The sequence below is a fragment of the Leptodactylus fuscus genome, chromosome 4 (genome assembly GCF_031893055.1).
Source record: "Leptodactylus fuscus isolate aLepFus1 chromosome 4, aLepFus1.hap2, whole genome shotgun sequence".
Taxonomy (NCBI): Eukaryota; Metazoa; Chordata; class Amphibia; order Anura; family Leptodactylidae; genus Leptodactylus; species Leptodactylus fuscus.
In genome coordinates, this window is record NC_134268.1 from 119,462,645 (window position 1) to 119,479,284 (window position 16,640).

Here is a 16,640-nt window from a genome sequence, read left to right on the forward strand (position 1 = left end):
GTCCATCTCAAAACTGTGAAAATTGCTCTGGCTACTGGAGGTGCAAAATTTCCAGAGACCCTTGGCAGCGAAAAGGTTAAAGGGGCTCTATCATTTAAACACATTTTTTTCTCCCTACCACGACAGAATAGCCTTAAGTCTTCTCCAGGCTGCCGTTCGAAATACCGGTTTTCGCCAGTATGCAAATGAGTTCTCTCACAGCACTGGGGGCGGGCCCAGCGCTCAAACAGCACTGGGGGCGTCCCCAATGCTGCCAGAGAACTCTCCAGCGCCACCTCCATCTTTGTCAGGAACGTCATCTTCTTGTGTCTTCTTCTGGCGCAGGCTTTGAAACTTGTAGGCCTCTGGCAGAGCCGTCTGAGCATGCCCACAGGCCACAAGAAAATGGCCACTTACTTACTGTGTAAGCGGCCATTTTTCTTGTGGCCACGGGCATGCGCAGTAGGCATTTCAAGCGAACGGTGGCCCAGAGAAGACTTCTAAAAGTTGGAGACGAATAGCCTTTCTTAAGGCTATTCCGACGTGGTAGGGAGAAATAAAATGTGTTTAACTGATAGGATCCCTTTAAGTGGATAGTATGCAGGTTAGACTGATAGAGGTAAACAATGAAGACGCCATGTTGGTTAGCAGAGCTACCGAAAGTCAGACCCCCACAAATCAGATAATGATGGCCTATTCTAAGGATAGGATTTTAAAATTCTGATCCTTTAAAACCAATTTAAGCCTGGGGTCGCGTTGCAGCATACTAGCCACTGTTACAATTGCTTGTGTCCTATGTTTTTTAGCATACACTACCAGTGTAGAGGGTGGGATTAAAACACATCTCATCCACAAATACCTGGAAAAGCTGAACCTAAGTGCCTAGCGCTAGCAGTTTCTTGTTGTGGGTTCAGCAGACTTTCCAACCTTTGCAATGCCCAGGTGCAGGGGGAGAACCTGCTGTGAAATAAGACCATTTTTGTTGCTCCTTGCTGCAGTTAGGTCCCCTGCAAGATGATAACAGTAGACCTGCTATATATGATCTAAACCTTTAATTTAATTTAACCTTGGATCAATGAATCTAGCACAGATTAATTTGTCTCTTCCCACAGAAAATACAAGCACGCTCCTATCTAAAATTTATGGACAGCATTTAAAAATGAGGGGTTAGAAATAGAAGACACGATCCTTTGGCTAAGTTGCTGAGAAAAAAAACTTTACTTTTTAGACATTCTTAAAAAGGTAATGAGAATAATATATCACAACAATAAAATGAGGTAGAACATTTTCAAGCCCTCAGAACATCATAAAAACAAAATGTAATATTGAAAAAGGAACAGGCACATAGGCTTAAAATGCCAAACTTTCTTAAACCAAAGGAAGATTCTAATAAGTCATCTTAGCTCAGATATAAAGACAGATCAGCACCAGATGTGTGAGGAGATTTAACCCGAGATGAGTAGGTACTTCAGTTTTAAGCTATCTTCCACAGAACTTAATACATAAATGGAATCAGGATTTTCCTGGCTTTTGGATAGTCTTCAAATTTTTCAACATACCATCTGGAAAAATATGAGAAGTCACAGTATTAATATTAAAGAGCAACTTCAACCAGGAGCTATATGGTTAGACAGTCTATGACGGGTAGATAAACAATAACCACTTTAATTTAAACTGAATATTTAGGCTTTCCATGTACATTAGGTAAACTCATTCAGCTGACCGCTATGTATCGCAATTTCCCTATACACATGCACAATCAATTTGTCAGAGTGTGTATGCGTTTTCAGTTGGGGTGGGGAGACAGCCACTGCCAAACCCATCTGTCAGTTGCTGTTCCCGCCGAAAGTAAAAATGTATGGCCATGTTGAAATTCACAAGTCGAAAGACCTCCATACACGATTGATGGTCCTACTTAAATCAGAGGGTTCAGTCAAGATGTATTTAATGTTTGTGGACAGATTAAACCTTTTGCATCTCATACCACACACAGTCTTCCAAGAAGGCACCAGCCACTATTCAGGGTATAGAGCCAATTTCCAACTCTGTGTACTGTATACATATACAGACCATGCATACTAATGAACAGTTCTTCCGAGTGGGAGTGATTGTAAGCCTCCCACCATTCCGATATTTAGGGACTATGCTAAGAATAGGCCATAAAAAAAATAAAAAAATCATAGTTCTATACAACAATTATTGCATTATCTTGAAACCTCTATTCACTATAGGTCAGATTTATGAAACAAAAAGTTGAAAATTGAATTAGCTGCCCACAGTAAACAAGCACCGAACGGCTTTCACTTCGTATAGTGTTTTTGGAAAATGAAAGCTGTGCTGTGATTGGTTGGTATGGGCAGCTAAGACAGTTTTTCTTTAAAGACAAACTTGTCCCTGTGTAATTGTGAGAACATAATAAAATACTTACTGATGATGTTGCTGTGCACGGGATAACAGTACCAGCAATGTGAATATAGCAAAAGCTGCTCCAGGAAGGGACCAACTAGCAATGGCAAATCCTGACCATTCAACAATTTCACCCAAAAAGTTTGCACCAGAAACATATTCAAAAAGTCCACCTTAAAATAGAATAAAAAACATTTTAAAAATGATATATGCACTGGAATTAATTTTGGCATTTTAAATCTCATTAAACTTGAGCAGCTCCAAACTAGACCTGGACATACCACAGTGTGCAAACAATAAGGTGCGTCTGGGTTTTGTTTTCTTGAAAAGATGTATTTGAAATAAACAAATAGTATGGGAACAGCATGAGGCATAAGGAGAACAGGTGTGTCTGAAAAGTAACAACGGGGAGGGGGGAGACATCTTTTATTCTAGCCAGTCGATCAGGACCGGAGGGATTGCTGCTGCAGGGCAAAGATAGCAGAAAATTTGGGAGGTCTTGTCACCTAAGTGTCTGGGAGGCAAGTTTAACCCCTTAAAAACAGAAGAGTTCAGGAAAATGACTGACGGACATGCGCAGTCGGTGCTTTTTCAAGAAGAGGAGCATGAGAGATGAGGCGGGAGGAGGAGAAGAGGACAGAGGCCGTCGCTGGAGAGTTTTCAAGCAGCACTGGGGACACCCTCAGTGCTGTTTGAGCGCAGGGGAACGCCTCCAGTGCTGCGAGAAAACTCATTTACATAAGGAAGAAAGTTTGATATTTCTAAGGAATGGTGGTGCGGATCAAAATAATAAAGGTAACAGAAGAATAGCCTTTCTTAAGGCTATTCCTATGTGTATTTAGTTTAAAAAGGGTATTCTAATGATAGAATCCCTTTAATGTGTAAAGAGAGAAAAGGACAGCTCTCTACACTAATTGAGATAAGCAAAAGGGAATGGAATGTATCTAGGAAAAAAAAGCAAATTAAAAGGGAGACAGCAGCAGGAAGTTTAAACAGGATTTCCACAAGATCAGAAGCCCACAAGGTCAGAAGTGGAGCCACAAAATAGCAGCTCCCATAACTGTGTACAAAAGACATTCAAAGAGGAGCAATGACCTAGCAGAGAGTTTAAAGTGATGACTGGTCCCTGCGGCAACCACAGGCATGCGTCATTACCCTAACCTGCCCACCCAGCTAATAGTATGCAATTGGTTTTACCTTGACTGATAATGAAAAATGAGGAGGGGATGACCCCACATATTTTTTTCAAATTTATAAAAAAAAAAAAAAAATTAAATGAAAATTAAACTGACATGGGATTTCCCTGGTTTATACTATAGTATATTACTATGGTTTTGTTCATTCATTGACTTCATTGAAAGCATATAAACTGCATCATGTGATCTGGGCAGTGATATGGACTGTTCAAGAACAAACACCAGCTAGATAAACATTTACATACACAGCAGGCATCTTCCAGAAATTCAATTGAAATGACAGGCAGCTCCTGCATTCACAACAAATGTTACTGGTCAGGTCCAAAGTGATTGAATACTTATCCCATATCTTGTGGATGGGGGATAAGTGTCCTTACAGACACAACCCCTTTTAAATGGTGCCATGTGGTAATTTTGTTGTTGATATTTTGTTTTTACTTTTATTTTTTGAGGGGTGAAATAGTGCAATAAACTGCAATTCAGACTTCTTGATTTTTTTTTCTCCCCTTTTCCTACTACAGTAGTTACTGTATAGAATATATCAGTTTATATTTTTTCTAGTCAGGTAATTAGTGACACAGGTATTCCTAATGTGGTTTTATTCACTTTTATATGTATTATAGCGAAGGACGGGGGGCTGACTTGATTTTTACACCTGTTCTATGAGTCCTTTACAGAACAGGTGTATTTATACTAAGACATCTGGACTCTATGAACTAATTAAGTGACTCCTCACAATTGATTACACTGGATTTTATTTAGGGGTATCAGAGTACAGGGGGCTGAATATTTTTACACATCACACTTTTCAGATTTCTATTTGAATAAAATTTTGAAAACCATGTATCATTTTCATTCCACTTCACAATTATCTGCCACTTTGTGTTGGTCTAGCACAGTGGTTCTTAACAAGGGTTCGATCGAACCCTAGGCCCTATGCACGGTTCATTTTGTGTACCAGTAAAAAAAAAAAACATACCTATGTCTTGAATTTGGGAAAAAAAATCATATTTGATTTATCACTAAAGGAGGGTTCGGTGAATGTGCATATGAAACTGGTGGGTTCGGTACCTCAAACAAGGTTAAGAACCACTGGTCTAGCAGTTAAAATCTCAATAAAATACATTTGACGCTAGGTTCACACCTGCGTTCTACTCTCCGTTCTGTGCTTTCCGTCTTCTGCATGCCAGAAGACGGAAAACACAGACCGGGTCCGGCCGTGAGCGGCGGTGAGCGTTTTATGCTCTCCGCCGCGAAACCTGATTTTTTAATCCGGACACAGAGTACTGCATGTCCGACTCTGTGTCCGGATTAAAAAACCCGGTTTCGCGGCGGAGAGCATAAAATGCTCACTGCCGCTCACGGCCGGACAGCTTTCTCACCCATTCAAATGAATGGGTGAGAGACTTCTGCAGGTTTCCGTCTCCTGCTCTGTTTTATGCAGGAAACGGAAACCTGCAGTACGGAGAGGACAACGCAGATGTGAACGAGCCCTAAGTTTTTGGTTGTAAGGTGAAAAAATTTTAAAGTTTGAAGGGTATGAATACTTTTGCAAGCCACTTTATTTTTTCAGGTGACCCTTACCATTCTTGTATAACTATTGAGGCCTGCTACATACAGGCCTCAATAGTTATATACTAACGGGAGCCTTCAGAAGCAATCTTGAAGTGCAGGAGCTGTTTGAAAGTTGGTTTGGGGTAGGGGGGGTGAAGGCAGCAAAAACCCCTCAAGTGCTGCAGTCCCATCTGACCACAGCACTTGAGGGATTAAGTGCCTAAGATTAGAGATCCCTCTGATCAATCACAGGCATTGCTGCCTGCTTTCTGTTGTGTGAAAGCAGAGACCCTGTAGCTATGCTCCTGACATGGCATGATTAAAGCCTGGCATCTGCCATAAATTGAAGTGATTCTGAAACACTCTGGGCAAATTAATCTCATACTTCTAATTGCATATTTATTGTCCTTTTTCTGTCCTTTGTATTACCCTGATATTGTTTATCCTCCAATTAGGAGTTAGAGTAATGGCTAAAAGTTTTGTGACTGGCACAAATTTTGGTTTTCACAAAGTTTGCTGGCTCAATGTTTTTAGGCCTTTTGGTCAGATGTTTCTATGGTATATTAAAGAACAATTAAGCATTAAAAAATTTTCACTGAAATGTTAAATTTATGCCAAGACTCAATGTTTACAGTATTGACACTTATATTTCAAGATTTCTGCAATTTGCTCTGGCATGCTGGATATCAGATTTAGGGACAAACTCTGACAGATGGCAACCCATTCTTGCCTATTTAGTGCTTGGAGTTTATCACAATTTCTAAGTCTTCGTTTACCACTTGTTTTTTGAGGAATGACCACAGGTTCTTAATAGGATTAGGCTCTGAGCTTTTGCTCGATGAGCTAATTAGTTATCATTTATGCCTTGTGACAAGGTACTTCATTATGCTGAAAAATAGCATTGTCCTTCAACAAATTTCTCCTGGACAGTTGGAATAAGTTGCTCTTGGAGGATGTTTAGATACCATTCTTTATTCATGGCAAGGTTCTTGTGAGTGAAAAAAAAAACAACCTCACTATTTATGGTATCAGGATGCTTTACTATTGACATAACACAGGACTCATGGTAGCACTCCCTTTATTTATATTTTAATTAATGGTGGTAAATTGGGTCTATATAGTGTTGGCCAAAAGTATTGGCACCCCTGCAATTCTGTCAGATAATACACATTTTCTTCCAGAAAATGATTGCAATCACAAATTCTTTGGTATTATTATCTTCATTTAATTTGTCTTCAATGGAAAACCACAAAAAGAATTGTCAAAAAGCCAAATTGGATATAATTCCACAGCAAACATAAAAAAGGGGGTGGACAAAAGTATTGGCACTGTTTGAAAAATCATGTGATGCTTCTCTAATTTGTGTAATTAACAGCACCTGTTACTTATCTGAGGCACCTAACAGGTGGTGGCAATAACTAAATCACACTTGCAGCCAGTTGAAATGGATTAAAGTTGACTCAACCTCTGCCCTGTATCCTTGTGTGTACCACATTGATCATGGAAAAAAGAATGAAGACCAAAGAACCGTCTGAGGACTTGAGAAACAAAATTGTGAGGAAGCATGCGCAATCTCAAGGCTACAAGTCCATCTCCAAAGACCTGAATGTTCCTGTGTCTACCGTGCGCAGTGTCATCAAGAAGTTTAAAGCCCATGGCACTGTGGCTAACCTCCCTAGATGTGCACGGAAAAGAAAAATTGACGAGAGATTTCAACGCAAGATTGTGCAGATGGTGGATAAAGAACTTCGACTAACATCCAAACAAGTTCAAGCTGCCCTGCAGTCCAAAGGTACAATAGTGTCAACCCGCACTATCCGTCGGCGTCTGAATGAAAAGAGACTGTATGGTAGGATACCCAGGAAGACCCCACTTCTTACCCAGAGACATAAAAAAGCCAGGCTGGAGTTTGCCAAAACTTACCTGAGAAAGCCAAAAACGTTTTGGAAGAATGTTCTCCTGTCAGATGAGACAAAAGTAGAGCTTTTTGGGAAAAGGCATCAACATAGAGTTTACAGGAAAAAAAAAAAAGAGGCCTTCAAAGAAAAGAACACGGTCCCTACAGTCAAACATGGCGGAGGTTCCCTGATGTTTTGGGGGTGACTTTGCTGCCTCTGGCACTGGACTGCTTGACCGTGTGCATGGCATTATGAAGTCTGAAGACTACCAACAAATTTTGCAGCGCAATGTAGGGCCCAGTGTGAGAAAGATGGGTCTCCCTCAGAGGTCATGGGTCTTCCAGCAGGACAATGACCCAAAACATACTTCAAAAAGCACTAGAAAATGGTTTGAGAGAAAGCACTGGAGACTTCTAAAGTGGCCGGCAATGAGTCCAGGCCTGAATCCCATAGAACACCTGTGGAGAGATCTCAAAATGGCAGTTTGGAGAAGGCACCCTTCAAATCTCAGGGACCTGGAGCAGTTTGCCAAAGAAGAATGGTCTAAAATTCTAGCAGAGCTTTGTAAGAAACTCATTGATGGTTACCGGAAGCGGTTGTTCACAGTTATTTTGTCTAAAGGTTGTGCTACCAAGTATTAGGAAGAGGGTGCCAATACTTTTGGAGTTTTGTGTAAAATGATCAATGATTTGACTTTTTTTTTCCATTGCAAGCAAAATAAATGACGATGTTAATACCAAAGAGTTTGTGCTTGCAATCATTTTCTGGAAGAAAAGGAGTATTATCTGACAGAATTGTAGGGGTGCCAATACTTGTGGCCAACACTGTACCACTAACAGAGCTTTGTGTTTCTAGCACTATTGTCTTTCTGTTAGATCCAGGAGGGCCTGTGGGAAAGCCAGGCCTAATTTTTTAACTTCGTCATAAATGGCTGACTACAATCCTCAACATTAAAATTGCAACACTAAGGAGGACATGATGTAAGTTTTTGCAAATCAAGGAAGTAGCAGGTATTACTAAGATCTGCACCTAAAACCAATCTGTGGTATGTGGGAGGGGCATAGAAGCCATAACATTTTTTTTAGCCAAATGAAAACGCCGATCAAGTGGTATAGGATGACTGTACAACATCTCCTGTTCTTTGATGTACCAGATATGTCCACTTGTCGAAAAATGATAAAGACAGAGTCCTTGAAATGAGAGACTTTTGTTTATTACTCTGGCAGATCACTACACACCTAGGTCGCAATGGAATGGAATTGTTCAATACTGTGTGTCCAGGTGGTTGGGATAACAACAATGAACTGGAATGACAGCAAAACGTGCGTGGAGGCAAACTTCTGCACAGACAGATCATGTCACTGGAATAACTGCATGTAGTGATCTATTCTGTATGACAAGTGAAAATGGACGCCACATCTGAAGCCTAGGGCCCCAAACAGTGCATACAAAAATCATTAAGAACAGCTTAAAGAGGACCTTTCATCAGATTGGGCACATGCAGTTCTATATACTGCTGGAAAGCTGACAGTGCGCTGAATTCAGCGCACTATCGGCTTTCCCGATCTGTGACCGGTGTAAAGCGCTATCGGTCCCGGTACCGTAGGGCTTTACAGTCAGAAGGGCGTTTCTGACACTTAGCCAGGGACGCCCTTCTGCCCAGCAGCGCCTATCACGCTGTACTGTGGAGCGGGGAGTAACTCCCCCCTTCCTCTCCTGATAATACTCGTCTATGGACGAGCTGTGTGAGCAGAGGGAGGGGGCGTTCCTTCCCGCTCCCCAGTACAGCGCGATAGGTGCTGCTGGGCAGAAGGGCATCCCTGGCTAAGTGTCAGAAACGCCCTTCTGACACTAAAGCGCTACGGTACCGGGCACAGATCGGGAAAGCCGATGAAAGGTCCTCTCTAAATGATATTGGGCTATGAACCAGATGTCCAGTTACAGATGTTCCATTGATCTCAGAGCACCCATGTCAAAGGTTATCATGGTGCACAACAAGACAGCAATGGAGGCTGGAACAGAGATCTACCCTCTTCAGTTATGAGCAGCCTCTGTGACCTAAATGTACTGCTAGAGCCTGCAGTATCTCCAGATTGGTTGTCAATTACAACAGGAGCTGCCAGCAGCCAATCTTGACAATTGTATGCTCAAGTGCATTCAGCCTGGCATAATATTCCTCAGACAACCATTAATAACTTCAGTGATAGCATGTAAAGGAGTGTAAGTGAGTGAATTTCTGTGCATGGCACACAGACATACACACATATTTCGACAACATACATCAAGGGTCAAAAAGTAGGTTAAAACTTAACATTTAACATAAATACTAAAATTACTTCTCATTACAGTCCACATACATTGGTGAAAAAGACAACTGAGATCAAATCAATACATAACATAACCCCGAAACGGAAATTGGAACATCTTACTAAGGGTTAGACATCTAAAGGGAGTAACCAGGAGTCCATAACCAATGGGGTCATGTTAGTGGAAACAGACAGTGACCCTGATAAAGACCTGTGCCCCCTCCACCCAAAAAAATATACAAGGGCAGTCCCATAGCTCTCCCTATGTCATCCTAAATCAATAAATTTCTACCCTCATGTTGACTTCCTACAACCTCTCCAAGATCTGGGTCCTTCAACAAAATGTTTGTGGTAATGTACATCATAATCAATCTAACATAGCTCATTCGGTTTTATTACCATCATTACCGGTACTATTCAATAAATCATGATGGTTCCCATACGTCTCCCTTAATACTCAATCTGGATAACCCTTTTCTCTGAACCAGTCCCTAAGGTCCTTAGACTGTCAACTTAACTCATTGTCAAGCAAACATTTCCTATGTCTAAGGTATTGCCCCTTAGAAATTCACCTCTGGTGAGGGAGTGGCTCAGGGCTTGAGAAAAATGCAATGCAGTTCACCACCAGTAGAACATGTTCAGAGACACTGCAACTTAAGACTGGGGGCCCTATGTGACGTAAACTCCATGGTCTGGCCATGGCAGTTTACAGTAGCCGCTATTCAATTCAGTCCCCCAACCCCCTCCCCACCCCATCATACTTACCCGTCTTCTAGTTTTGAAGATGACTTAGAGAAAAAAAAATAGGGAAAAAAAATTTTGAAGCACAAAATGGTACAATATTTAAAATATAGGAGTTGTAGTTTTGCAATAGCTGCAAGGCCACATTGACAGGTGACCCTGCTGCTGTGCGGGGATGCATAGAGTGTTTTTTTTTTGCAGGGCCAGATGAACTTTTTAGTAATACCATTTTGGGGGACGTCTATTGCTTAGATCACCTTTTATTTAAATCAGAGGCAAAACGGTGAAAAAAAACCTGGCGGTTTAGCACTTTTGATTTTGACATTCACCGTACAGGAAAAATATTAGTAGAACGGGCATTTTCGGACACAGGGATTCCTAATGTGTATGTGTTTAACAGTAATTTTCTACTTTTATATGTATTCTAGGGAAAGGATGTGATTTAGAACTTTTCTTTCTTTATTTATTTTTTTAACTATTTTATTAGTCCTCCCCCCCTTAGGGGGCTTGAACCTGCAATCATTTGATTGCAAGTCCCATAGACGGCAATGCAAGTGTATTGCCGTCTATGGGAGATTCTGTATATTACTATTGCGGCTGGTCGTAGACTAGCCGCAATATTAATATAGCAATGACAGGCCTGGGAGCCTTCAGTAGGCTCCTAGCTGTCACCTGAACAGGTCGGCTCTTGCAATATCGCCACGCAGGAGCCGGCGTGCAACTTTACAGGTATGGGGCCGGTGGGGACTGGCCCCGTGGGGTATTTTACACTTTGGGGGGAAGGGGTTAAGTTTTTATGCCCGCAATTAGAATGCATTCTGATTGTGGGCATTAGCTTCAGGCCTCTGCGTATATCGGAAACCTGGTTGCTATGACGGCCACTCTGCAGCAGAGCACCCGCCATTACAGACCCGATATCCACTATAATAGAACAGCGGATGCCGGGGAGGGTTTTAGACACCGGAACAGGTGCTGTGGCCTGCGGCATCACTACGCTCCTGCCCTGCAGGAAGCCAGCAGCGGCAGGAGCGTGACAATGCTGCAATTCCGCTCCTCCACCCTCCCTTATAGTCCACATTCGGACTATAAGACACACCCTCATTTTCCCCAAAATTTGAGGGGGGGGGGGGGGGGAGTACGTCTTATAGTCCAAAAAATGCGGTATGCCCCGGGACTGGAGATATCGGTGCCGTTAGTTTCAGCACCGATCTCTGCCCACTGTCAGAAGAGCGTTACTTACAGTCTAGCTCGGCTGTGAGGAATGCCCCCAACAGTACTAGTCCATAGCCCTGTACTGTCCGATTCTTGCCACCCATTGAAGATGCTGAGCTGTGAGGAACGCCTCCCCCAGTATGGACGAGTACTGTCAAGGAACTGATAGACTGTCAGGAATGCCCATCTCATAGTGGGCAGAGATAGGTGCTGAAACTAATGGCACCAATATCTCCAGCCCTGGGGCTCATAATGGGAAAGAAGCATGTGCATGAGGACATGAAAGGTTCTTTTTAACTCTTTGGGTGCAAAATCAGCTACAAATTCAAGGGGCAACACGGTGGCTCAGTGGTTAGCGCTGAAGTCCTGGGTTCAAATCCCGCCAGGAACAACATCTGCAAGGAGTTTGTATGTTCTCCCTGTGTTTGTGTGGATTTCCTCCCTTTCTACAAAGACATACTGATAGGAAAAAAATGTACATTGTGATTCCTATATGGGGCTCACAATCTACATTTAAAAAAAAAAAAAAAAAAAAGAAAAATCCGCTACAAATTCAGTCATGTGAACCTAGCCTTAGGCTAGAATCATACATAGAGCTGTTGGTGAAGTCTTTTGAACTAAAGCTAGAAGTGGATCTTTCACATAATGTTGATGAATTCTTAAAATGTTTTCCAGAATATAAAGTAGAGCTGGATATACAAGTACTGTAATTGCTTTCTATATTTGATATAGGACAGATAAAATCATTTGCTGTGGCCATATGGCATGTAGATGAGAATTTTCATGATGTATTAGAATGATATTGAGCTTTAAAACATGGAAAGGGTAGTGTTCAGAAATATCTTCAGTAATTTTGCAGAACTAAGGGCTCGTTCACATCTGCGCCCCGGTCTCCATTTTGCAGGTTTCCGTTTCCTGCCCGAAACGAGACAGGAGACAGAAAACTGCAGTCAGTTTTCAAACCCATTCATTTGAATGGGTTAGGAAAGTGTCCGGCTGTGAGCGCCTGTGAGAGTTTTGTGCTCTCCGCAGCAAAACCACTTTTTTTCAACCGGAGACAAAGTCAGACATGCAGGACTTTGTGTCTGGTTAAAAAAAAAAAAAAAAAAACCTCACTGGCGCTCTCGGCCAGCCACGGTCTGCCAGGTTTCCGTCTTCTGTCACCTGGCCCAATCCTATGAGTCAATGCAGCTGTTAGGAAGCCCCAGCCCACCCAGGCAATTTTCTTCTCAGAGTCGGAGCATATGTAGCATGGTGGATCATAGAGTGTGAAGAGGTAAAATGTTTAGTTTTAGGTTTCCATGTGATTTCCTCTTTGTAACCTTAGTGGTGGTACAGCAGTCCCCAGGTCTGGTAAATTCTCTGTGTTAATGTTTTATTCCTGCTTATTTCTTTCTTTCCTCATTAGGCTGGCCACCTAATGCTCTGTTTTCCTACTATTTCTGGTCTTGCCATCTGGGAAAAATGTACCAAAACTAAGGAACTGTTCACATTAAAATGGATTTATAAAGTGTTTTTTTTGTATATTTACCTGCAGTAATGGAGTTGCACTAGGGTGTGTCTACCTTGACCTTATAAGAGGCAAGTCTGTAGCAATTCCAGTGTTTTATAGAGAAAACTGCAGAGGATTATGGGAAATGTCTAAAGGTATAAAAGGTTTCCATTTCCCAGAAAGCTGGGTGTCGGTAGAGTTCACGTGGTGAACAGTTTGTGGGACTATAGCAGCCTGATGTACAAGGTTATGTGTTGTACACAATATGGATATTTTCTGAAGAATTTTTTTTTTTTTTGTTAAAAACTAGACTTCCTAATATAAGCTCCTTTGGATTCTTTTTATCAGTCAAGGCTTAGAATCTATATTTAGTATGGAAATCAGTCCATAAAAAGGGTATATAATAGGGGAAAAACAAAAAAGGTTCCAGCAATGCAAAGGAATATTTAATACTTAACTTTTAATGCTCCATAGCAAAAATATCAAAAAACACATCTACTAAAAGCAGAAAAATCATATGGAAAAAAAAATACACAATCATGACTATGGAAACAAAAAGACGCCTCACATGTTATGAGTAAGGGGCAGCAAGCTCAATATGTGGCGTCTTTTTGTTTCCATTGTCATGTTTTTTGTCATTTTGTGTAGTTTTTTCTTCCATATGATTTTTTTTTGCTTTCAGTAGATGTGTTTTTTGATATTTTTGCTATGGAGCATTAATAGTTAAGTGTTAAATAGTCCTTTGGATTCTTTTGCATTTCTGGTAGCATTTTTGTTTTTCTCATATTGTTTGCCCCTAGCCGAGGAGTTTTTCCCTGCACGCATAGATCCTTCATGTGCATTATAGCCATTTGTTGAGCTGTGGGGCAACATTTTTTTTTTTTTTATTACATAATAGAGGATCTTTTCCCTCTTTGGAATTATAAAGATGTGGTCATGCAAAAAAACCTCATGAGAAGAAAAAGTGTCCTCGGGAAAGGATGTTAATAGTGAGCGACTTAAGCATGGCAAGAGAGCAGCACCCTGTCTACCTGGATGGCTTCAGACTTCTTCGGGCGGTAAGATAGGACGAGGGCTTGCGACAAAAGATGGGGTACTTATTGGGTCATTTTTGTGGTTAAGGAATAATAGTGCTGATGCAAGATATCAAAATATCAGCAGAGCATGAGATCTCACTACCTACCAAGGGAACTACCACATGTTTATTGTGATAGCTGCATATGTCCCCCACCTCTGCAAAAAAAAAAAAAAATTTCTGCCTGTTATGACACATGCTGTGCCGCCCTCCCCATGTCCTCCAACCGCAGTCGGGATGTAATAACATCACTTCGCACAGAGAACTAAATGATCCTGCAGTGTGTCTGTGTTTCTTTCTTTTTAGTTGCTATGACTCCTAGTATTTCTCTATCTGCCATGAGCTTGTATGTGTTTCTCTCTTGCTATATACTACTGATCCATGATGCTGTATCACACTGAATTTCCCCATTGTGGGACTATTAAAGGATTATATTATCTTAATATTTCCCTTTCTTAGGCTAAGGCCCCATGGGCCATATCCGCAGCACTAAAGCGCTGCAGGAAGAACTGCTGCGTGAACGCATTGCGGTTCTTTCCGCAGCGCTTTTAAGAGAAAGTTCACAGAGTTTTCCTCTGCGTACTTTCTCTTAACATTAGATCTACGGGTAAGCCACCGGCGTTTCCGTAGATATAACTGACATGCTGCGATTTGCAAAGCCGCAATGGCTTTGCAAATTGCAGCGTGTCCGCGCTGCAATCTTTTCTGCAAAGTGGAGATGGGATTCGCATGAATCCCATCCACTTTGCCTGCACTGTACAATGCTGCGATTTTTCCCGCAACATCTCCGCTGCGGGCAAATTGCGGCGTTTACGTCTCGTGGGGCCCCAGCCTTAAAGTCAACAGTGAATAATCTAGGTCAGGGCTACAGGAAGGGTAGTATCTTGCATATATTGTGAAAGTGAGATCGGGGCTGTCAGTGAATGGTATGTGGGGGGAGATAGACTGTATAGCAATTTCTTCTGTCACATGAAATGTGGGGCTTGAGGATTTTTTGGACATTGGAGGCTACCTGCTTATTGCAGAGTGCCCACACAAACTATTTTCCTGATTTGTTGCAGTACCATTTTTAGATTAATGACTATGGTGTAGATTTCTCAGACACTTTTTTTGGGATATATCTAACTTCGCATGCGTTTTATCTTACAGAAAACTTCTTTTTTCCTGTATTGAATAGTTTTTTGCAAGATTTTCCCCATTTGCAGTTTTTGCAAATAAACTTTATTAAGCATTGTTAGAATTGTATAAAGTACATCTAGGAGTCTTTAGTCTCTTTTCATTAATTATTTTACTCTAAATGTATTGGAACACATTTCATAGAATACATCCTTTAATACACAGCTACCATATTTAGAGTGTGGTGTAGGGAAGTATTATAGTGCATTTCCCCCCAAAATATAATGTCCATATACAGTGTTGGCCAAAAGTATTGGCACCCCTGCAATTCTGTCAGATAATACTCATTTTCTTCCAGAAAATGATTGCAAGCACAAACTCTTTGGTATTAATATCTTCATTTATTTTGCTTGCAATGAAAAAACACAAAAGAGAATGAAAAAAAAAAAAAAAAAAAGTCAGATCACTGATCATTTTACACAAAACTCCAAAAATGGCCGGACAAAAGCATTGGCACTCTCAGCCTGATAAGATAAGATAATTCTTTAACCCCTTCCCGACATGCGCCGTAATAGTACGGCGCGTGTCGGGTCTGTAACTATGGCGACCGCCCGGGAGCCGGGCGGCCGTCATAGCCGCCGGGTGTCTACTGCTTCAAGCAGTAGACAACCGGCTCTAATGCCTCCGATCGGTCCCCGGACCGATCGGAGGCATTAACCCCTCCGGCGCTGCTGTCAAAGGCGCCGGAGGCGCCATTTTCCCGGCGGCGCATGGGCGCCGCCATTTTGGCAGGGATCGCCGGCTCCTGGAGCATGATCCAGGGCCGACCCCCCGTTGCCATGACAGCCGGGAGCCTTGTTAAAGGCTCCCAGCCGGTCTGCAAATTCTCTCTTTTGCAGGCTGGTGTATACAGCCTGCAAAAGAGATGATGCTTTTTTGCAATGCATTGCAATGCATTAGCATTGTAATGCATTGCATTAGTGATCAGACCCCCTGGGGTTCAACACCCCTAGGGGGTCTAATAAATGCAAAAAAAAAAAAAAAAAAAAAAAGTAAAAAAAAATATAAAAAAATATAAAAAGTATTAAAAGTTCAAATCACCCCCCTTTCCCTAGAACAGATATAAAAGTAGTTAAAAACTGTGAAACATATACATGTTAGGTATCCCCGCGTCCGAAATCGCCCGCTCTACAAATCTGTACAAATATTTTTCCTGTTCGGTAAACGCCGTAGCAGGAAAAATAGTCAAAAGTGCCAAACCGCCGTTTTTTCACTGTTTTAATTCTGATAAAAATTTGAATAAAAAGTGATCAAAGCAATAACATTTCCCGAAAATGGTAGAACTAAAAAGTACACCCGGCCCCGCAAAAAAAAAACGCCCTATGCATCCCCGTACACCTATGTATAAAAAAAGTTACGGCCGTCGGAATATGGCGACTTTTAGAAAAAAAGTTTTTTAACACCGTTTTGGAATTTTTTTTAGGGGTCAAAATGTAAATAGAACCATATAAATTTGGTATCCCTGGAACCGTACCGAAACACAGAATATAGGGGACATGTCATTTTGGCTGCACAGTGAACGCCGTAAAACCAAAGCCCGTAAGAAAGTCGCAGAAATGCATTTTTTTCTTCAAATCCACCCCATTCTGAATTTTTTTCCTGCTT

General features: G+C 41.5%; 1 protein-coding gene across 1 annotated transcript in view; it reads right to left on the minus strand.

The window, feature by feature from the left end:
- Nucleotides 1-1,279: 1,279 nt before the first annotated feature.
- Nucleotides 1,280-16,640, minus strand: part of SRD5A1 (steroid 5 alpha-reductase 1) — a 30,361-nt gene continuing 15,000 nt past the window's right edge. The window contains exons 4-5 of the mRNA XM_075271036.1: nt 2,408-2,558; nt 1,280-1,541 (exon numbers count right to left, since the gene is read on the minus strand). Of these exons, the coding sequence (XP_075127137.1) occupies nt 1,475-1,541; nt 2,408-2,558 (218 nt within the window). The 3' untranslated portion in view covers nt 1,280-1,474. The remainder of the gene's footprint in view (nt 1,542-2,407; nt 2,559-16,640) is intronic.